The 24,569-nt window shown below is 44.6% G+C and overlaps 1 protein-coding gene across 1 annotated transcript in view; it reads left to right on the top strand.

Annotated features, from left to right (window-relative positions):
- Nucleotides 1–24,569, top strand: part of ANXA9 (annexin A9) — a 288,305-nt gene that overhangs the window by 89,227 nt on the left and 174,509 nt on the right. The window contains exon 2 of the mRNA XM_085639696.1: nt 10,192–10,348. Coding sequence (XP_085495822.1) covers nt 10,238–10,348 — 111 coding nt within the window. The 5' untranslated portion in view covers nt 10,192–10,237. The remainder of the gene's footprint in view (nt 1–10,191; nt 10,349–24,569) is intronic.

Raw genomic sequence — 24,569 nt, 5'->3', positions numbered from 1 at the left:
ACTCCTCCCCTGATCCTCTGTCATCGGAGCAGCCCGCCACACAAATCTGCAGCAGAAGGAAACATAAAATGATAATAACCGTTAGTTATTATCATTTTATGTTTCCTTTATTTCACTGCAGCAAAGCAGTGGGGCGACGCTTCTCCGCATGGCTGTTTGCAATGGTGCCTCTGCGAGGTAATCCAAACCCTCCCCTAGCCACGAAGCCCCCTGGAGGAATGCCCAGTTGCCTGGCTGTTCCGTTCCTGTAGGTGGGCGATTAGAGAAGCCATGGGTTATGTTTCGGGAGAAGTGGTCTAGTGATGGAGTAGTGATCTACGGAAAGAGATGTAATGCCCTACGTGGCCAAGGGTATGTTGAGACATGGGTCCCTTGCTTGGTATGCCACACGATCCAAGGTGTGCCACACTGATGAGGGTAAACAAGGCCAAAACTGGTTTTGGGTTGCTTGTTTTCCCTTCTGGAGTGTTGCTTGCCTAGATGTTAGGGATAGACTGTACCATGAGGAGCAGGATCAGTACTCATTTACAGGGCCTCTATCTAGAGTGGCAGAGTTGCAGAAAACGATGGTCCGTAATGCTACCTAGGGTGATCGCCAACAGTTTAGACCATTAGCTGGCACTCATTACTGCACCTTTTGTGTGACAGATCTAGCACTCCAAGCACAGCCGGACTGGGAACAGAAACCAGCCCTGGCAATTCTGCTCGACCGGCCCTGGAGGTGGGGGGTTGGGGAGGTGGCGTTGAGAGGCTCCGACCTGGGGGAGGGGCTACTATTGTCAAGCATTGCTGCCGCTTTTGTTACAGGGGGCTGATATGCCAATATTTCAGCATTGCTGCAAAGCTGGCCCCAGTAACAAAACATGTCCCACAGGTCAAAAACCAGCCCCCACCCCACTGGGAAAACTCTGGCCGTGGCTCTAAGTGGCCAAGTGAACGCCCAGACACAGGTATCCATTTTGGGTCCAGGGAAGACGTGGCTTGGCAGTTCAGGCTGGACTGTTCCCATGAGGCGCAGGGTCAAGACTGATTTGCATATGGCCATGTCTGAACTGGGGTGGCGTGGTGAGCAAAAAAACGATGGATTAATCCCAGATCTGTGACTGGGGGAGAATGTTTTGCCAATGTGCAACATTCCGTCCATCACCTTGTGTGTTTTGCCATTTTGGAGTGGCCTTGCTTGGTGATGGACTGTTCCCATGAGATGCAGGATTGGATCTGATTTGTCTGAGATGGGTCTCTATCTGGAGCGGCACAGTGGGTGATAAACTATGGGTCAGAATGCCACCGAGAGCCATTGCCAGTGGTTTATGCAAGCATCCCTCCGATCATCTTTTGTATGCTAAAGGAAGCCATGTGGCTTATGGATGGGCTTCTTACTGTCTTTACCCATGACTCTGTCCCAGTTTATTGTATACCCTGATGAGGCGCTTGCCAGGTACCCAACACTGCTCTGGAGCCCTGCACCATTTTGCACTTGGTGCCTGAAGAAGTAGTGCTATCTTAGCAGCACCAGAGCCAACGGCGAAAGAAGCTAAGCCGGTTCTACACAGGTGCCAAGTGGAGACAGCGTGCCAGTAATACTAGCACACACACATTTAATTCAGGTATTTAGTGCCTTATCTTGATTTTGCTGCATAAAAATGGTTCCAAGCTTGTCTATGAAAGTAGGTGAGGCCTTCACTGCCCTAGGCCGTGAATGTGGAAAATGAATGCTCAAGTTGATAAGTCAAAAATTGGATGTGTAAAGACGCAGATTGATGGTGTATATCAAAAGATGTATAGAACAAATAAAGACAGTCGAGTAGGTGTGTATTGCTTGTAGTTAAGGGTCCCAGTTTTTACTGAGTTTTACAGATAAATATAGACAAAAGACCATCTATTTTCCTGTCTGTATTTATTTTTAAATATTGAAAAATACAGAAAATAGGTTTTTCTTTGGAAGTTTCTCACTACTGTCAATCATGAGTGCTTGGTCAATAGCTGTGGAGATTGATAGGGAAGTTAAAAACAGAAAAAGAAATTCGAAATGAAGCTTAATAATTGCAGCAGTACAGCTGTTTAAGCTGTTCTACATTGCAAACACTTTCATGTGACTGTGTTGCACTGTAAATGGCTGAAAACCATTGGACATCCAAACACGAGTAAATATGTGCCGGTTAAATAAATGTGGAACCATACCCACTGCTGATTCATTTTTTACGCTAAGCACATAAAAAATATGGATGAATACAGATAACATGAGCAGAAAAGAAATATGGATCATAAAAAGAAAATGTCCCATAACATAAATAGCAGAACACTGGAATTCTACTTATAGTGCATACATATTGAAGTGTGTATGGTGTATGCAGGCATTTACACCTGCACACATAAGGGCACTCACCAGGGTCGGACTGGCCGTAGTGGGCACTTGACGTTTCCCCGGTGGGCCACCTGGGTGGGGTCTGGTTTTGGGCCCCTGTGGGGCCCTTTTTGTTCCTGGGGGCCGGCAATATCGGCCCCCTGTAACAAAATCGGCCGAAACCAGCCCTTGCAAACAGCTCGGCCGCAGCCCTGACCCCCAGGGGGGTCGGCCGAGCAGTTTGCCAAGGCCGATTTTGGTTCCCAGTCCGGCCCTGGCACCCACGGGCACAGACCGGAAAATATACAGATAGAGTCACACATCCTAGCAAGAATAAATTACCTAAATAGAGGCCCTTAATATACACATACCGACACCAATGCAGAAACGCCATAGAAAGTCTGAACCCAGCAAGAGCATAAGACCCGGACCAAAGACTGACAGCCAAGCAGAAAAAGCCCACAGGCGCCACGAAACCAGCAAGTGGAGCAGACTAGCCTTGGCATCCTGTGCCCTGAGAAACCCTACCGTCAAGCTTCATCGGCCTTCCCATTTATCAACTTAGCTAGTCAGACAATCTGCTGAAATAGAAAACAAGCATTGGCATAGCCAATAGGTCTCGCCTTTGGGAACTTCTAAGTGCTTAGCCGTGCAGCACATTACTACGTGAGAGCTGTTGGCTTTGTCTATATGTTTTAGCCATGCTGTATAGCAGCGTGGCTGAAAGTAAAGGGAATAACGAACAGCAAAGAAATAACAGCACATCCAGAGAGACAACAGTATCAGGAAAACACACCTCTGGTGCAACATACCATGTGTAAACATTCTTGTGATGTACTTACTGCTATGTGATGACTACCGATGTAAAAAGATGTGCAGTAGCTCATAGTCAATCTATACCAGCCATTATTGCCCCTGAGCCACTCCATTGTCCTCAATGAAGATCTCAACTTTCTAATTTTTTAATATATAAAATGGTACAGGGTAATCAGAGTGGCAGGAGCAGTGCGTGATCTGACAAAGTAAGAGAAAGCATTAAATAACATTCATCAACCAGAATGAGAGTTTTATTGTGCAAGACAGGAATGAAAGATAAATCAGCAAGAAAGATGGACTGGAGGTGAAAAATGAGAGGGATGCATGAGAGGGACATGAGGAAATCCGGGTGAGGGGATGGAGGGAAGCAGAACGAGGTATAATAAGCAATGCAACATGGGCCAGAAATGAGGATATCAGAGCGAGAGGAGGCCGACCGAGAATGGGGGATGTCTGGGGGTTAGTTAAAGAGAGGTACATTTAGGGACCCAAAGAGAGAGATCCCAGAAGGGGAGATTGGAAAAGACATATGCTAAGCAATGGCTCAAAAATCAGATCTTTTTTTGCCTAATAAATGTGTCCAGATTCGCTTCAGATGAAATATTTAGGTCAGTTTTGAAAACACCCAGCTGTACTCTGCTCTGACCAAAGAACAAAAAAAAACTCATTGGAAGAGACCACTCTACAGTCTTTAAACCCCCTGCTGGTGAACCCACTTTCCTGGCTGTACGACCCCTGCTTGTCAAGCCCTGCCCCTCCACGAATATCCTTTTCGCATCGCCCTACTTCCCTTCCTCGGTAAGTTTCTTTAACTTGTATTCGCTTTTAACTCGGGTCACTCCTCAGTGACTTCTCAATTACTTCTGGAAAAATAATATTGTTTGCGTATTTTCGAAAAGGTCGTAAATGTTCACTGTAAAGTAGCGCCAAGATGTCCCGTTCACCAGGTCTGGGAGGAGTCCACACAGCCCTGCAGATGCCAGAGCACGGGTTACTTGCAGGAGCTCTTTATCAGGCAGTAAGGATTGTTTACATACGGGGCAAGTTTACGGCCACGTGCCTTCAGAAGCAGGGCTGCACACAGTGGGGTGTGTCAGGCGCACAGCTCTGGGAAGAGTTCCGACCGGAAGTCACGCCTCTCGCGAACACCAGCAGCGTCCTTAACATATTTTGATTGAGAATTACAGGGATGCGTAGGCGTTCTCTGCCCTTGCACTCTTCCATCCATTCTAGTGTACCCACATGATATGGAACCTCGGATTCAGTGCCTACAAGTGTATCTAGCAGAACATCCGATCGCTTACATCGATCAGCTTCAGCCTCGCTTGAAAGGAGTCTGCCAACCAGTGAACAACGCAGTCGATTGTTTTAAGTGGCCATGTGACACAGTGTCCATCATTCATGCTTTGAAGGGCCCTTTCCAACTGCACGAGTGTCACAAATAGCAGAGCTGAGCACACCACCCCAAAACGTCATAAAATCAGCATAGGACAGTACTGTATCACCTACATTTCCCGGAAAGCAAGGTGCCAGGCTCGATAAAGACCGCACACCCAACGTTGGTCCATGAGGGGCAAATACATCGCAGTTTATCAAGGCAGCCACAAGAGAAATGTGCTTACAATGCACCTTGCTGTAAGTGATTTACATAGTGTTTAGCCTGAAAAAGTGATGTGGACCTGAGCAAACACGAAAGTTAAAGCTCATTAGGAAAAAAAAGAGATGGACCCTGAATGCGCCGCTGATCGAAAAAGCACGAAAGTGAAAGCTCATTAGACAAACAGATGGCCCCTGCGCGCGCCGCTGCTCGCTCCCTCAAGGTGGATGCCGTCACATGCAAGAGTGTGTGGAAAAGAGCTGACCAATTTCTAAAGGTCATCTCCTAGAGCAGCGCATGCACACTGAGCTAGGTTCGACCTAAACATACCTGCCAACTTGAAGAACAATCTTGTTGTGTGAGGAGGGGGTGGAGCCTTGTGCCGAGAAGTTCCTACCAGGCACTCTTGAACCCCACCCGTCCTCAAGCCCCCCCCCCCCAAATAAAATTTGCTGAGGCTGGTGTCAATGTCCTGAGGTGTTTTCACATCCCCTTAATGGACGTCCGCAGTTCAAATCCTCAGAAAATGACTTGAAAAATCACTATTTACAGTGAATCAGCTCATTTTCTCAGCCACCATGTGATATCAGCTCTTCATCGGGAGACCGTGTGATGGGAGGCCATGTTGTGTGTCACATGGTGACACTGTGTGATTTGACAGGTATGGGGAAAAGATTTTGAACCACTAAAAAAAAAAAAAACTTGAACTATTTACCATTCCATTATCATGTATTGGCTGAAATTGTGGTGGGAGGACGCTAGACGGAATAGGCCCCTGATACCCTTGCACCAAAATCTGTGTACCTCGTTACGAGAAGCATAGATGGAGTCAATTATAGCACACACAAAGGCACAACTGGATGGTTAGTTGGATGAATGGATAGAGGGGCGGGCTGGTGGACAAATTGGTAAAAAGTTGGATGCTGGTAAGATGTCTGCTCACTCGACGTTGTTCGCTCAAGCCATTCTATGGAGGAAAGTATATTAAAGGCAGATAACTCAGTGAGTTGACACCGCCTGTTCAGCCCGTTTGCTTTCCTTGGTGAAACCACTGTACTAGGTGTAGGTACACTTCAGACTCAATGCACATCCTACCCTTGCCCTCTTTAGAATGATCAACTGTAGATATCACTGTGGTGCACTTTGCAAGCTCATTACGTCATTTGTATAGTTACCATTAGACATAGGTAGCACTACAATTCACTATGTTTAGCTCAGTAGTTATAGCATATACCACTAGGAGCCTGATTAAGAGGTCCTAAATAATTTTCCGACCTATGTGTAAACTCCTGTTTATGCATGGATCGGAATTACGAGTTTGAAGGTATTTAACGCATCCAATAATTTGAATTTAAAAACATTTATTGAGCGCACGTTTACCATGCGGTTTCATGGCGCTTTAAGTGATGCAGTAGCGGTCGGCGGAAGGGCTAAACAGTGTAAGCTTGCTCAAATAACAGGGTTTTAAGGTCTTTCCGAAACTGTGTGTATGACGGAGAAGATCGGAGAGCAGGAGGGAGAGAATTCCAAAAAAACGGAGCCAGAACAGCAAATTTCGCTCCACCAGATTTCTTTTTCTTAAAGCGAGGAATGTTGAGAAAGGCCCTATGGGCAGAGCGAAGTTCACGGCCTGGGAGGTACGGTTTTATGGCGGCGCAAATGAATTCAGGGGCTGTACCTGCTCTAGCCTGAAAGGTAAGGCAACCCAGCTTAAAAAGGGCACGCTCCCTCACCGGGAGCCAATGCAAAGCTTTAAGCAGGGGAGTGGCACGATGGTATTTGGGTAGGCCATAAATCAAGCGAGCCGCTTGATTCTGAATGAGCTGCAAACGATGGACCGCATATGCTGGAGCTCCATTGTAAATGATGTTACCATAGTCAACTCTCGACAGTACCATGGCCAGCACAATGATTTTTAAAGCAGGAAGGGAGAAAAAACGGGATACTTTCCTAATTAATCTTAAAGAAAAGAAACAAGCAGAGACCACTGAACCCACCTGTGAGTGAATAGAAAGTTGTGTGTTAAGAAAAATCCCAAGAGTTTTGACCTTAGAAACAGGAAGAGGGGGAGCACCAAGTGACAAGGGCCAGTGAGCAGAGGTCCATGGACTGCAACCACCTCCGGTCAGGACTAACTCAGTCTTGTCCGGATTGAGTTTGAGGTGGTTGCAGTTCATCCAGTCTTGAATGAAGGTCATTACGGTCTGAACATTGGAGGCAGATGAGGGGGAGTTGGAGAGATTAAAGATTAGCTGGAGATCATCAGCGTAGTTAAACACCGTGACCTCCATCTGCTGTAACGAAAAAATGAGGGGGTAAATGTACAAATTAAATAAAAGTGGGGAAAGTGATGAGCCTTGGGGAACTCCGCACTCCACTTTGCGAGGGTCAGCAGTGAAGTTGGCCAAATGGACGGCTTGGGCCCTCCCTGTGAGGAAGGACTCAATCCACGAGAAGGCAGAGCCTTCTATGCCCGCCGCCCTGACACGGCTAAGAAGAATGGAATGATCCACCGTGTCAAAGGCGGCGGACAGATCTAATAAAATCAAGGCTTGTGGAAGATTGGTGTCAATGCCTTCACGTAGCACGTCCATAACCGAGATCACCACTTTCTCGGTGGAGTGCAATGGGCGAAAGCCTGCTTGACGGGGGGAAAGACAGTGATTGGTTACAACATGAGTACTTAAGGTGGTTGTGACGTGAGTCCTCGAATGCGTAAAATAACTCAGCCTTCATTACATTTCAGCAGATTTAACAGGGGAAAACATACTGGGGCAGATTTATGAGTCCCTTGCGCCACTTTTGCGTCACTTTTAACATGGGAAAAGTGACGCAAAAGTGGCGCAAGGGGCTCATAAATCTGCCCCACTGTATTTACTCTTTGATGCGGATTTCGGTGCGTTAAATACCAAAATCTGCATGTTATTCCCCTCGAAATCGTAATAGATGCTATTTATCGCACCCGATAAATAACGTATCCATGGTATTGTTATCTATCAGGGACGATAAATAACGCCTTAGGTCGTAATCAGGCCCTTAGATTTGCCAGAATCCTACAGGTACACAGGACACATGTAGTCATTCTGGGTATTGTCTTTTACAAATAATTGTTATCGGATGATTAATCCAGTTGATTCAATTAAAGCAGACGGTGACTGTTCAATCTATGTTTGCAAAAGCCCTGGAATGAAAAGATGGTGTCGGGTGTGTATGGATTCATCTGGCAACTCTCCTTACACTGCAGTCTGCAGGCATTAACTCCCAGAGGTTTCATGTTCTGCACAAGGCATGTATTTTGTGTTTACGATGTTAACAATTCTACTAATTTCGGGGCATATTATCAAGAAACAGCGTTACAATTATCGGCGCTTTAGCGGCAGAAAACTGCCGCTAAAGCGCTGATAATGGGCTTGATAATATGCTGCAGAGAATTCCCATAGAAGCCCATGTTCTGGTGTCAACATGGTGTTCTATTGGAATTCTCTGTGGGATATTATCAAGCCCATTATCGCCGCTTTAGCTGCAGTTTTCTGCCGCTAAAGTGGCGATAATTGTAACGCCGTGCTTGATAATATGCCCCTCTGTTTTTCTCATTTTGAAGGAATTATATGGGTTTCATAATATTTTTATTGTACAGCTTCATGCAAAAAGTCTGAGGGCATTTTGTCAAAATTGGACAAAAATAGTTTACTTTTTTGATTCTCCCCGTAGTATTGGGATCTCTTTTGGCCCCTTTCTTGAAACAGACTTGTCATAGAGAAAACCTTTCTGGCTCTTGACGTCTTGGGTCACGGTAGCTTTGTTATTACTGTGTAAACTATTGGAGACACCTTAAACCTGTCACCTCAAAAATCACGAATAGAGGTGTAAAAAAGTTTGAAATGTGTTTGCCTGCCTTAGCATAACCCTAACCAGCTTCGGCCATGTTTTCATGACCACTTATGATGGTGAGATGCTCTATATTTTTCTTTAGAGGCTTGAAAACATAGAGTAGCTTGTTCGGCCAAAAACTCTATACATTGTGTTACTGGTTAACGCCACTCTCTGTTTCTCTTGAGCTCAGCTAGGCATTGCCCTTATTTTAAGCAAGAAATCTGTTATGTGATCAATACAAGAAACCAATGTGCTTAAAAATTTAAATTGGATTCTTGCCTGCACTTAATGGGCTTGTCTCCACGGATGATTTTAGGGGCTCCCCTGGTCAATCAATTCTCTGATTCGCGGACTATTGAATTTTCTTTACGAATAAGCACTTTCAGACCCCACCAAAACCTGAGATGAAGTTTTATTCTACAGAGGTAGTGAAATGTTTAGGTGATAAGTTTCAACCAAACTTAGGCAAACTTTAAGATGTGGGCGCGGGGGGCCAAGGTATTGAGAGATTGAAAGAGGGCAAACAACGTTGTGTTCTGCATCTTATGAAGGCACCAGTGATCGAACTTCAAGGCCTCATTTGATGAAGGTCTTCAGAGAGCACTCCAAGCGCTAGATGTACGACCAAGTAAAATGCGCATAGCAAATTGCGACTCTTTTGCGAGTCGCAATTTGCAAGGCGCAATTCCGAGGTATAACACTGTTTGCGATTCCCAACGGGGTCGCAAATTGTGAGGCTCATGAATATTAATGAGCCTCTCGCAGTCTATGAGCCCAATGGGAATGACAGGCCCTCCCAGGGATAGTGGCCTGCTGGGCTCAGGAATACCATGTCTGGGACTGCTTTGAAATAAAGCAGCTTTTTATTTTTCTAAATGTAGCCCGTTTTCCTTTAAAAGAAAACAGGATGCATTTAAAAAAGAAAAATGAAACTTTTCAGTTTCATTTTTTAAGCCCAGGCAGTGGTCTCTGAGACCACTGCCTGCTCGAGACCACTGCCTGCTCTTAAAAATATTTATCCAACATACTCACAAAGGGGAAGGGGTCCCCTGGGGACCCCTTCTCCTTTGCAAGTGGTTTACCACCTACTTGAAGTAGGTGGTAAACTGCGACTGATTTGCGGCCGCAAATGTGGTCGCAAAACATTAGTACATAGAATGTACGCCCCTTCCTAATAGCGAGAGTCGCAAATGCTATTTTGCGAGTCAGGGACTCGCAAAATAGCATTTGTACATGGTATTACCCTTTTTTGCGGCCGCAAACAGGAGGTTCTCCCGTTTGCGGCTGCAAAAAAGGGTCGTACATCTGGCCCCAATAGTCTTCCGGGGTGCTCAGATGCAGTGTAGTCGAGCTGATATAGATTGGTAGCTGTGATTTAGTATTTGGATCTGCAGGTGGTAGAAACATAAGCTTCTGTCGTCGGTGTAGGGAAATTAGCTTGCCAATCCGATGACCTACTTCGAAGCTACCACCTGCATGTTTTTATATCATTGTTTGTATTGTGCTCAGCTGTTTAATCCACCTACTAAACAATGATTCTTTGAAAATCTATCCTTACAAGGAAAGTGCTGACCTGGCGTATTGAAACTAGACCGAGGTGGAGCGGAATGTTGATTCCAGATCCAAGTGACGATGCAGCCAAACACCATCAATCAAGGCACATCGCATCCCATGTTCAGACTGGAACCCATGATTATCCAACAATGAACCACTTTCAGGTGCGTTTCCAATTATTTGCAGATTATAGCCCATCACTTTGCTATTGATTAGATGGATCTTGAGCCAATAGCTTATGGGATCTAACAATGATAAAGTAGCTTTATTCATTAACTTTGGGGATACTGCCTGTAAAAGGAAGAGACATCCCTCAGAAGGCCAAAATTTCCGCAAAGTGCCTAATGATGAGAAATGGACATGGATAATGACATCGGGTCCAACAACCCCACAGAGAGGAGTCCTGTTCGACTGCTGCCAGATTTGATTTCCTTCTCACTTCAAATGTCTTTGGCTCTGAGTTGATTGCGGTGCCAAGGTATTTCTTCTAATCCCCGCGATAATCTGGAAGAAAGAGGAGAAATCCTCAACCATCTGCGGTGAAGCAGGTGCAGTCTGAAGAAACCACCTGGGGCAAACAAATACATAAAGAACAGAGGTTCCATGTGGGAGGAAACATATTTACAGATAAATAAGGTATAAAGTACTTAAACAACAAACAATATGATTCAAAATAATCACAACAAAATCCTTTTTGGGCTTGCAAGTGGGAAGATATTCACTTTTTCAGATAAATAGTGGGCGGTGCTCAGGTGATCACACAGTGAGTAAAAGTTTTTTTTTTAAGTTTGAAGTGTGTGTAAATACAATTGACAATGGAAGACTGGTGAATTTGAACAGTTTACGAAGTTTAGGTCTTAGGAAACTCAGACACCTTATACGTTTGTTGACGGACTGTTTGAATTGTCATTATCATCAATGGCGTTTCGACATTGAGTAAATTAAGTGGTCATTATCAGGACAAGAGTTTCATGAAGCGGGTGCTAACACATCCAGGCAAACTATTTTTCAAACTCCATAGTTAAAATGAAAAGGACAGCTGAATTATTATCAGTCTCTTCTACCACTCCTAAATAGTAGCTCTATTTTTCCCAGATTACAATTCTGTGAAAGCCACTTTAAACTAGCCTGCACCAAAACATATTCTGTCCCTCCTGTCAGGGATGTTAATGAATGTCAATACACCAAAATACCAGGGTTGCAAATGTAACATCACCTGTCATTTGACTACTTATGACATCATAGGATTGTAATTTTGTTCCACCAACAATTGTGGGTAGTACCAGAAGTTGAAACTAAAGAAAGTATCCAGGGCTCTTGATGCCCTTTATAGGTCTGGCTTTACAGGGCATCTGACTGTTGACCTATTGATTATCAGCCTAATGTTTACAGTAGACTTAGAGTGGGCTTTGGGTAAGCCCCTTTTAAACATTGGCTGTTTTGGATTAACCACATTCTTTGAGACAACGTCAATCACATATCCAGCCTAGATCAGTATATATCGCTCACGTGTTGCTATTAGTTGCTTGATAGCTCCATTACAATGCATGAGGGATTGTTTCACATCTGAAAAGTACACTCAGTCATCACGCTTTGCGTCATTCAGTTCTTCAGCCCGTGAATACGTTGTATTCAACAAGCTTGTTATTTTTCCACTGAAAGACACTTGTTCATTTTACAGCAAGGCAAAAAATTGCCAGGGGTCGCCAAGAATTGTTTTGCTAATGGTTCCCTTTAGAGGGGGAGCTCTTTTGTCATCACCAACAAACACATTCAGCCACAACATGATGCTAAGACTCAGCTCTCTTGATGGCCCCACTTCCCCTTCTATCAGGCTGCTGTTGAAATACAAATTCATCTCGCCCAGCCACCTTACATAGCAAAATGTCTGGATCATAATTGAAAAGGCAAGGGAGAAGAATTGTCTTGCCAATGCTTGTTTTCTGTATCTTTTGGCATCTTTGGTACTCATCATACTAGGGATAGCAAATAATTTTCCCAGGGTACAAAGCAGCAAGATTATAGCAGCAGCAGAGTGTTCTTCCTGGCATACACAAAGCAGCATAAGCAAATGCAGAAATGCAAGGCAGCCTCTCTCTCTCTCTCTCTCTCTCTCTCTCTCTCTCTCTCTCTCTCTCTCTCTCTCTCTCTCTCTCTCTCCTCTCTCCCTGCCCCTCCCCAATCCTCTGTCTCTGCATCACTGTCTCTCCTCTCTCACTGTCTCTTTTCTTTCTCTGGTTTCACCTTTCCCCTTTATCTCCCCGCCCACAGGCGTCCAGAGGCTGAAAGACTCACTACAGATTATACAAATTGTCAAATATCAGAGTAGTAGTAGGGGTACACTATGGGCCCCATTAATATGGCGGTTGGACTTTGTCCGCCCGCCATACCCTCGGGAAACGGGACCGCCCGCTGAGGGTACGGCGGTCCCGCACTCCCGATTAGGATGCGCCTGCCACACTGGCGGGAGCATGGAGCATCTGCAACATTGCGGCGGGCGGTGCAGAGAGCACCGCCTGCCGCAATGCTACAAAGGCAGGTTGTGCGTTTCAATGCACAACGTGACAGGCACCGCGCGGTGCCTGCCACGTTGTTCATTGAAAGGCAGGGGGGTACCATAGGTACCCCCCATGTGCACCCCCCAGAGTCCCTGGGGGCCCGCAACAGGCCCTAACAAGCTGACTTTGCATGCCTTTCTGTGGCAGCAATGCCGCCACGGAAAGGCATGTTCCCGCCAACATTGTAATATGGCTAACAGACACGGCCACCATTTTGAACCCTTGAAAAGCGGTGGACGGTCTTTCCATCCGCCGCGGACCCCCAGCCATTGTAATATGGCGGGGGGTCTTTGCTGCACGGATGGCGGGCGGATCGTCCCCGCCAGGCTGCCGGTGACTACCGCCGGCCCGGGAGGGCGATCCGCCCGCCATCCCAATGGGGCCCTATGTACTCACGCCTTGTGTGAATTTCTGCAAATTTACGCTTTAGTAATATTGTGGGTGACAGTGAGCCCCAGGGCTTCACTGTAGCTTTTGAAAAGGATTGGCCACCAACCACATCTTTTTTCGCTGTTACAGTTAAATATGGCAGTTTGGCTCAGCATAGTTTGCCCGTTGGCTGATGAATTTTAAGACTTATCGTATTATCATTAAAGATAAACATCAAAGGCCTGACTACAAGTGTTTCATAACATTTTGGGTCTTGTGCAAACCCTTTAAAGCGCATGGGTCAGAATTCCACCTTGTACAGAGTTTATCGCACCCGGTAATTATAGGGGGCTGTGATGTCCGCATTCCCTAATACGTTCAGATTGGATAAACCTGCCAAAATTTAACGGGGGATAAAAGGTTCAATATTTTAATAGCAAGCAGATTGTGGCGCGCTAATCTATTCTCAAAATAGATGGCATTTATTGCATCTGATAATCCTGAAACCAGGATATCAGATTTTATTAGGCGTGGTAAATTCAGACTGGCCCTCAAGAGCCACCGTAGTCAAGATTCAGATCTGATCTCTCACACCCCGGCAATCAATGCAAAGAGGTATAGCGGAGTGATGCAGTCGCAGGGTTGTTTCAGTAGAAGATAGCTGCTGGGTTCTGCACTAACTACAGTTTGGTGATTGATGTCTTCTGTGGCCTAAATTATACAATGTTAAAGAGATGATCTAAATGTATACACCAGAATGACTTTTTGGTTAAACTGTAATCGATGTTTGATTGTCCGTACTTGGATGAATTAAGAGTAGACTACCATATTGATTTGAGTCGTTAGAATTGAATCACTTTGCGTTCCCAAGGTGTCTTCACCGCTTCTTATTCCTGTGGCCAAAACCTTAGTGTCAACAGATCCTGGTGTTAAGCGCAAGGAGTTTCTATATCTACTCCCGTTGAGTTGAAGATCATTTGAAGGTCGGTTAGACGCATCCAGCAATTCACTGCTCTGGGACAGATTAGAAAAGTAGAGACAGTAGTTTCCATCTTGGAACCTACATTTTGGAATAGCTGAGTGTGGTCCGCGTGCATAAACAAATCTAACATAAATGCGTGAATCAGGCGTGCAAGCAGATCTATGTAAATATTGCATGAGACAGGTGATACAACCAAAAGTCCTGCAGAGCACCACACCTCATCATGTGAGTTCATGATAGGTATGGGGGAAAATTCTCCTGCATCATAAGAGATAAAGGACTTGGGTCAATGTACCCGTAACCCAAACATTTTCTACAGCCCGCAAGGGGTGAATCAAAATAGAACGGTCCACGGTATCAAAAGCCACAAACAACACCACAACCACTGAGTTGCCTGTATCAGAGGCTAGCCTTTGTTTGTCAGTTGCAGTCTGTTGCTTTAGTTAAACTGGAGGTCTCCTCTGACGCGTAAGGAGAATGTTGCCCCTTATGTTGTAGGGTTTGGCGGCCCATAGATGAACGGCATGGCCCGTGTCGTTCCCTGGACTTCTAGTGAGTGCGTGTTGCAGTATTTTGGGCTAGACTTCGTAGCCAGAGCTCATCTAGTTGTAGGTATTATGTAAGTGGTCCACCGTCTAGAAGGCTCATGCTGGTTATGGCAGTCTTGTCTGGTGTTGTATCAGGAGCAGGGCGGGTTTAAGGGCAGTGCGTCTGGTGCGGCCATACTGGGCGCTGACCTGTGGAGGGGTGCACACACCTCAGCAGGGGTGCTGTGTTTAGAAATAACTTATGATTGGAGAGATGAAGGGCACTTTTGCCAGGTGATAGTGAGAGAATCTGAGATGGCGGTCATGGGATATGGAGGCTCCAGAAATGATTGTCGCACCGGGCGCCACCAACGATAAATCCAGCCCTGATCAGGAGGCAATGTGGGACTAGAAATGGTTGTGGTATCAGGTTTGTATGTGGCAGCAGGGGTGGGTGTGATATTGCGTGTGGCAGCAGAGTAGTGTACGGCAGGTGGTGTGTGCATGGATGCAGGTGTGGGGGTCAGGAGAAGTGGCTGCAGCAGTAGAAGTGGGTGTGGCTATTGAAGGGTGTGACATCAGTAGTGGGCGTGGCATCATCAGGGTTGCTGCAGTAGGAGGTTCTGCAGTGGTGTGATTGCCTGTTGAAATACATGTGGATGTGGCTGCAGGACTTGGTCTGTTAATAAGAGTGGGTGCAGCAGGATGGGGTGTGGCGTAGACGTGGCAGCAGGAGGGGATGTGGCGGTAGAGTAGACTGACTCAGCCCGGGTCCTACAGGCCTTTCAAAAGCACTAACTAATCTAGAACATTCCGGCCACCTTTGTCCTCAGATTTGGGAAGAGCTGGCCATCTGCCCAGCTTTCATCATCAAAGGGCAGCTGCTACGTGAAAAAAAACAAATAACAAAAAAAAAGCATTGGCTGGACGTGGCTGTTGCTTATCTTCTGTACACAGGCCTGCAGGGATCCGGCTGCGAGGCTGAAGATCTGCCAGTAATTCTAACCCTCTACCTCTGGGGGAAACTTTACTGTAAATAATCCTCGCTCCTAAAAGGCAGTTAAGGACACCATCTAAGAGTTTTAATGTAGTCCCAAACCAGGGTACTTTGATGTCGTCTTAATTTCGTTGTTCAATGTCGGATGCAAGTGGCTTATCCAGTCCCCTGTTTAATCTCCATGTTCTTAGGTTTGGCGTTTTGGGATGTTTTGTTATATATATATACACATATACATATATATACATATATATACATGTGATCAAGGCTCGGAGGAGCCGAAACGTTAGGGCGGCAAAACTGCACAAAATAAAATAAGTAGCACTTAGTTGTTTGGTCCATATCTGTATATGCTGTTACAGTGGAGAAGATACAAGTGTGGCTCATCTGCGGAGTCCTTTATACATATATATGTATGCAGTAAATCAACATACAAAAGCCTTCCAAAACTAAGAACATGGAGATAAAAACAGGACTGGATAAGCCACTTACACCCGCCATTGAACAGCGAAAGCTCTAGGAATATATATATATATATATATATATATATATATATATATATATATATATATATATATATATATATATATATATATATATATATATATATATATATACAAGAAAATGTTCTCCAAGCCAAGGGGCCCCCATCCCTGTAGGGCGGCTTCACGGGCATGGAGCGACCCGTGAATTGGAACACCAAAACACACAAAAGAAGTGAAGCCCAACGTAGAAATCACTGGCTTTATTGCATTGTATGGGTAGCAGGACATCTCCTTACGCGTTTCAGCCGTTATTGCTGGCCTTGCTCACAGGTGAGGTGAATCTTTCACTAGGTGAACTTGCACTTTTAAACCCACAATAGTCACATGACCCGGTGCAAACCTACAATGTCCATAATGCACCTGGGTTGTTGTTACAAACCGAGGTAAGTATATAATACATCTTACTAGCATCCAATCACCACAGTTTGCTGACATCATTGACACAGTGCCTAACTCTGGAAAACCAAGTGCACTGTAATATTTAAAAGTAAAGTGTCACGTACTTTTGCAAAGTTCACCTAAATGTTTAAAATCCTCCGATGTACTGCAACATATCACACTCACAACGCAATGCCATGAAATCCAAATTGGCAAAAGGAGTCTTGCCTCCTCTTTTCGCTCCCTTTCGCGCTGTCATGCAGAAATACCTTGGAAGTCCTTTTGTCTGCATTATATATATATATGCCAAATTCTTAGTCTCTTCATTCTTCAGACCAAGTAAAGAACGCACTCACTCGTAGTTTGCTTTCAGGTAAAGGGCTTTATTATCTTTGCCAAACCCAACACGGGATATATATATATATCTACACTCTTCGTCCCCACTTGCTTTCCAGCCGCCCAAAGCAGCTACTAACAACATTTCTTCACCCAGTCAGTGAAATACTAGCGTTTTTGGAAAGAACATTTTTTGACCGTCATTTTCTGTATCATGCCTTTCATCGTCGTCTACCCCATCTCTGGTTCCCCATTCCTGAGGCACCCTGGGGATATATATATGAAGGAAAGTTGTTAGTAGCTGCTTTAGGCGGCTGGAAAGCAAGTAGGGTCAAAGAGTGTCAAGTGTGGAGAGAGAGATGTGAAGAGATGTGAGGGGCAAGAGGTGGAGGGTGAAGAGGAGAGGGAAGGATGCTGAGGTGAGGGGCGACAGGAAGAGGAAGCAGGCCTGGAAGAGCCAAACTCATGTTACCCTCTTTGATGATCTCTTGGGCAGGCCAGGCAGAGCTCCTGGGGTCCAGGAGGCTTCCAACGCCCTACCCCGGTCCCTCTACCTCACCGCTGTGCCCGCAGCAGGCGTCTCCTGCAGCCGATCCCAAACAGATAGACTTGCCCGTGTGCCCACAGCTTGGCACCTGAAGACTAGTAGAGCCAAGCGCTTCTAATTTCTTCACGTGCTTGGGCATCTAGGAGGACAGTGGCATCAGGCTCAAGAAGGAGTCCATCTGAGAGATGGTGTTGAGGTCCTTGGTAAGTCAGTGGCCATTTGGCAGTATTAGTGGTCGATACTGTCGTTTAGCTCTGTTGTCCCTGTACTGTGAGTAGTGGGTCACTACAATTAGATGCACATGTACTCCATGTAGCAACTGGACTTCAAGCAGTCAATACCTACGCTGGAGGTAGCAGAAAATAGAAACTCCAATATAGCTTGACACAGTAAATACACAACAAAGTGAACATCAAGAACACAAGAAGAAAGTGGTTATATAATCTTTATTGCTTGATTAATTAAAATCAAGAAGAAAGTGGTTTGGGAGAAGGACTGCTCTTTGTTCTTGACTTTCTGCTCTTTTCTATTTACTATTTACTTTTTTGCTCTATACTTTTTATTGACCACACTCTATTGACCGCCTTCAGTTTGTGTTTACCCACCCCCTTTTTGCTTTTCTTTTATCTTATGATCTTATTATCAGGCACTTATGTATACAGTTGTTGTAAAACACGCTATGTTTCTTATGTCTGTTACCGTTATAGCCCAGTTTATTGCTTTGAACATCTTGCATTATAAATAACAGAGAATGATTGCACAATTTTATATACACGTAGGTAAAAACTGGGCAACAAAAAATATAGTGTCAATACCTTAGGCACTAAGTAGCCTGTAACATTTAAGCCTGCAGGCAGTATTTACCTCTAGTAAATCTTTTGTGTGTTCTTCTAATCCTTCCGGTGTGATGTTAATTACTCCTGTTTGCTACTTTCAGGTTGTCAATTGAGACACTGAAAGTATTGAATCTGTATGGATGTGATACGCGCAGTGCTTGAAATGGAAAAATAGAAGTGCAGGTACTCTGTAACAGAGTACCTGCTTGTTTCTGAGAAGTGCTGGTACTCTCTAATTAAAAGTATTATGTCACTCTTGAAAAGTGCCGGTACTCTCCCTCTCAGACTAAAAAGTGCCGGTACTCAGTACCGGGCAGTACCCGCACATTTAAAACGCTGGATACGCCTGTCCCCTGCTCTTACTTAGCTGTTGCCCTATATGTACGACTGGACAAGTCAAGGGATTATATATCTGCTCAAAAACAAGGCCCAATAGTCCCCACCGGCATATGTCGGCTATCATTAGATCCTGATGGGTCCCCCTTACAGAATGTTATCAACCATGATCACTGCGGAAACCCTTAGTTCTTGTCGGCATTCTTAACGTATAATTGTGATGCCCATGCATGTAGGCAGAATTTGACGTGGGGACGTAATTCATGCCAGTTCTTGATTAAAAGGAGAGTTGGTGTTTAAACACCAAACACATAACTACAAATCTATATTTTTAAAATACAGAATGTGGATACCAACAAAGCTATTTACAGATCAAGCATACACTTTATTTTGTGCTCATTTGTTTATTTACTCAGAATGGAAATATTTTTAGTTGCAGATTGTCTGCATTTTCAGAATATTATTACTTAACTCATCAGCGGTATTTGACTTAGTTATCCACAAGAGTCTAATTACTGTCCTTTTCACAACGAGAGTGACTGACAGAAAATTCATGAAACTGTTTGCATCCCTCTTCTTTCAAGATGATATTTTGTTAAACTGAATTCTTAATGACAACCATCAAAAATATGGAGTACCCCAATGGTCCATTCTCTCTCCTTCTCTCTTTAATCTCCACGCAAATTCACTTCAGTAGAGACCCTTGTTCACTCACTCCTCACTGGAGACAATTCAAGACTAGTCTACCTTTCCAAATCTACCATATCACCTCTTAAGGTTGTTATACATGCTTGTCAAAGGAGCAAAGAAATCAGAATTCATAGCTTCCATCCTGGGAGATCTTCAATGACTTCCTCAAGTAACCAGAATCAACTAAAAATAGTACACACTATAGCCTTAGAGCCGATTAAATGCCTGCTCCAGCATTAAAGGCCCAAGCCTAATGCGAGGGCCTTTGATGCTGGAGCGGGCCTTTAATGGCTGGTACAGCCCTCTATGGAGGGCTTTAAATATTCCGCCCCTAGCGAGCAGAATGTTCTAATTTGTAAAACGAAGGCCTCACGGAACCCGAGGGGATTGAAATCTCCTCGGGCACCGTGAGGCCTTTGTTCACAGCAACGGGTGTGAGCAAGCATTGGAATGTTGATGCTTCAAGCTTCTACCGGCCATTAGAAGCCCAGAGCACTCCATTGTCTTCAAAGGAGCACTCAACATTCCATTTTCTAAAAAGCATTACATTTCACCCTAACCAATAGTGAAAAAATGTACATCATGGGAAAATACAAGAAAAAGTAGAGGCAAAGGCTGCATCCTACTGCAAGTCCAGAGTGCAAATAAGTCCAAAATCTAAATAGGCCTGTTTCTTCCTAGCACCACGAATTTGGAAACATTTAACCGTGGAGCACCAGCTCAACCCTATGTGCTGTCTTTCCGAAAAGGCCTAAAAACTCCCTGATTCAGATTCTTCCCAGTGGCTTCGGACCTCATTTAGAGAATGTCAGTAATGAGACATCTTCCAAAATAGGCGAATGTCCCATTCACCGTCCCCTCAGTTCCCCGACTGCACGTAGGCCCTGGTTACAAGTTGGATGAAGTGGTATTCAAGGTAGATACCGCGCAGCCAGATAGCAAGAGGTCTGGTGTTCCCACTCTTGCTTTTTCCAGGTGGCCTGACATTACCAGCCAGAAACATACAGAGTAAAGTCAAGCATGGGTCACAGCAGGGGATCCGGGAGCATGCGTAGCCAACCCTCTACCCTGCCCCCTTCTATGGCACTGGGGAAGCAATGTCAACATCCTCCCCTGCCCTCTGTCCTGCAGCAATCCCGTGCTTCGAGCAGGTGGGATATAGGAATGAAAAAATGCCTATTATTGGTCCCAGGATAGGGAACTTATACAGGTTTTTGCCATGGTACAACTTGGTCTACATGTTATTCCCCATTGTGGGCAGAATAAAAAATGTGTGCAGGTGCTGGATTGAGAGTGAAGGTGTTGATACCAACCACTGGGTATCTTTTTTTTTGTTGCAGTTTTATATATTGCGAACTTGGCCCAAAGGCATCAGAGCGCTTTACATGAGCACCAGAATACATTACCCAAGGTCAATTTTTTTAAAGGCACGGGGAGATAAAAGTGAATTACCCAGAATCACAGGCTAATGAGCCGACACTGGGACTCTAACCTACTCCCCAAGTTCCAAAGTCTGAAGCTCTGGCTGTTAGACCACATTTCACAGTGTGGGGAATCAGAGTTCCTGAAAACTGAGCTGTCATTGGCTTGCCTAGCAAGACCTCTTAAAATGACGGTGAGATTGGCATTGTCGGGCCACTCAATTTGTGGCAACCCCTGTGATATAATTTCCAATGGCGCACCTTGCGTACGGGACGGCCTTACTTCATTACTCACTGGTGGCGTCAAATTATTGGATAGTCTCCAGTACATTACCTTTTTAGGTATTTTTGTAGTGCTGTGGCAGAAAAATGTCTATTCTACCTGGAGCTCCGACAATCCTCGCATAGTTCACATGCGCAAACCAACACTAGCGTGGGACTCTGCAGAGAAGCAGCAGGGTAAGCACAGGTGTGATTCTTGGGGTGAGAGATCACACAGTGACTTAACATTAGCAAAGCAAATACTTTGTTTGTGAATTGTTTTTGTATGAATGCAGGCATTATGCAAGAAAACAAGTATTGTCTGAAATCATGTGTGTGTGTGTGTATGTGTGTGTGCGTGTGTGTGTGTGTGTGTGTGTGTGTGTGTGTGTGTGGGTAGAAGTATAGCATTCCCTGGCACTGGAGGGGACAACTTAATGTGTGGCTGTGTACTTGGTTCAAGCGCAGAATGCCATCACTCACAGTCAGGTAAGCCAATGAAAGATGAAATGACATGATCTTGTGCTCCATCTGTAGTAAAATGTTGTTGGTGCTTTGCACCAATAATTTCGATGGGCTGATACTTGGGATTGGGGCTGTGTGACTCCCAAAGGATGAGGGCCTTGGAGCAAATAAAGAAAAACCCACACTGAACAATATTCAAAGTCAGACCCATGAAGGTTTATTCAAAACTAAGAATCATTACAGAAAGCAAAAAGTAAATATTCAGTTTAAATCAGCATTAAAATAGCTCCTAAGTCAAGAGAACATCTAAGTATAAAGTCATATAACAGTCTGCCATGGTGACTGGGAAGTATGAAAGCAAGGAAAAGTCTGGCACACATCCCATAAAAAGCACATTTTATAGTTTCAGAAGAGTGAAAAAGGATACTTTCGACATGGTGAGAAGTGGTGCCATAGGGCTTACCTGATAAAGTTCCATAAAAAAAAGGTTATAGACATTTATGTTACATAAAATAGGCTATTTTAAGAACCGCCTAAATAATTAATACATAATGACCCACTTTACCCAACAAGTAAGGGAAAATACATCGCACTACTAAACAATAATCCATTAAAAATGAATAGCAATACATTTGTGGCTGCAGGCAGTAACAGCCTTGATTATTGCAACACTACGAGAATATCTCCAACCGCGCTTCCTCCGAAAGCACATAGTTTGTCACAGGTTAGGAAGCTGCACCATGAAATGAATCTCATTTTAATATTTTATGAAAAGGAAAAAATGCAGAAGAGGAAAGAACTTTGAGGTAAGTCATGTTTCTACAGATATCAGAACAAACATGCAAAAAAGGTTTATTTAAATTACTTTTGTGCCCAGGTTTTGTTAACGTAAACATACGTAAATAAACATTAAATTCTAAATATTAGAACACCATGTCAATAGACAAATAGATAAAATGAACTGACTCAAAGCCCACATAGCATTAGGTATATTTTTATTAAAAGATGGAGGTCTTGGCTAACACCAAACATGAAAACTTTAACAGAGAAATTTCATTGTGGAACACAGGTGTGCATTCCTACACTTTCTACAACATTTTAACCTGGATAATTCTGATGTAACTTGCCTTATGCTAAAAGGGTTTTTGGAATTGCATTGATTTTAAAAAGCCTATTGAATATCTACAAAATTCAGACTAAGGCCTTCATTTTTCTTGCTGTGCAAATCCCGATCAGGGTGCAAACTGGAGTTTGCACAAAACTGGCCTTGTAATTTGTGTGGGAACACTGCACCCCACGTGTTTGTGATCGCACTGTTTACCATAGGTAAAATCAGGCTCGTATTGTATAAGTAAACACTGCACATTCAGAATTGCCACACCTCGAACGTAGGAAAATCACAGTATTACCAGGTTATTACGCAGTCAAGAATGATACAAACAAGAATCTAAAGAATTCTGCAGCGGCTGCGGCTCCTCCGTTAAGGCGGAGGAGGATTTCCCCCCCCCCCCCCCAGCTCTGAGCATAGCAGGTGCACACAGAATAATAAAATGGCCATTACCATTTTATTATTCTGTGCGCCACGGGGCAGATAGATTCCTGCGTATTGCATGGTGACTGCTCAGTGCGCATGACAGATTGGCCGACTGTCTACACTTCAGAGCCTGCAATGCCAGTGCTGTAAAACAGCCGAGGGATTCCAGGCACAGGCCCCCACCCTCAAAATGAGCAGTGGGTGAGCCTGCTCCAACCAATCCTGGAGCAGCTCCAGGATTGGTTGAATTTGTATGCAGGAAGTAAACATCCTTCTTTCCTGCTCATCGTCAGGCGAGGGAAGAGGAGAAAGGGAACATATCGGTGAGTTTTACGGCACGCTACATCCCACCGATTTTCACAGTTGGTAGCCGCCCCTGGAATTCTGTTATCGACCGAAACAACTGGAGGAATGGACATGACTGAATGGATAAAACAACAACAACAGGTTATTCCCCCTTTCTCTGAGACCTGAAATCCGAATGGTGTGATAAATAGCATACCCTTTGATACTGTCAGTTACAGTGTGCGCAGTTTCCACCTGGTATTGCACAGGAGTCTACTTGAGAGAGTATTCAACTACATAATTAAAAGTTGCAACTTTTTCTAGGTTTAATCCATTCCTAGAATATTTCCTTAAACACATATTTCTGTCTGTCGGTTTTTCTCTACTCTCCACAGCAAGGTAGTTCAGTGAGTTTATGTTCCTGTGGCAGAGCTCTATTAGCAGTCTGTTCATCAACGTTTAATTTACGTCCAGGAGGGCTCAGCCGTTCTTTCCTCCGAGGAGAATAAAACTCGTACTAGTCTGCAGGGTAATAATAATTATGTTTCCCCGGACTGAGATTACCAAAGGGCGTGTCATAAAATCAGGGATGGGCGCAGATATATGGAGTCCGCCCACTATTTTATAGTGGCAGCTCCTCCGTAATGGCGAAGGCGCGTCGCCCCGCCTGCTGTGAGCGTGGCAGGCACACGCATTAATAAAATGGTAATAAATACCATTTTATTATGTGTCGCAGGCTCGTGCTGTGACAGCGCGAGGGCGGGGCTGATTAGTGCAATTGCACTATTACCTCAGCCCTTGTTAATGTGCATGTCAGATTGGCTGGCTCTATAGAACCAGCCAGTCTGACAAGCGCACTTCAGAGCCTGCAGTCTCAGGGTTGAGAAACAGCCGAGGGATTGCAGCCGCAGGACCCTAGCCTCAGAATGAGTGCTCGGTTAGCCTGCTCCAACTTTGGTTGGTTTCACTTTCCACTAAGGAGTAAGTCCTTCCCTTTATGCCCTAATCACCGCTGGAGAAAAGGGAGACGGCAACCGGACTCTGCGTGCTAACAAACGCAACACGTATATGGTGAGTTTTTTTGGGCATTATGCCCCCACCTTATTTAAATGTTGCTGGCCGCTACTGCTATTTTCATAGAGAGTGGAGTGCATGTGTTTAAGCTGGCTTCCGGGTGCTTTTAAATCCAGTCACACTACCAGATTCTGCTTTATTTGTAGGAGATGCTTAATAGGTGGTTGAATATTTTATCTGACAAAACAGCCATCTTCACATTATTAGCATGCCTGTTGCCTAATGCCTTGCAAATGTGCAGCAT

Source organism: Triturus cristatus, chromosome 12 (assembly GCF_964204655.1).
Source record: "Triturus cristatus chromosome 12, aTriCri1.1, whole genome shotgun sequence".
Lineage (NCBI taxonomy): Eukaryota > Metazoa > Chordata > Amphibia > Caudata > Salamandridae > Triturus > Triturus cristatus.
Note: the sequence above shows the minus strand (reverse complement) of the source record. Positions and strands in the feature narration are given on the sequence as shown.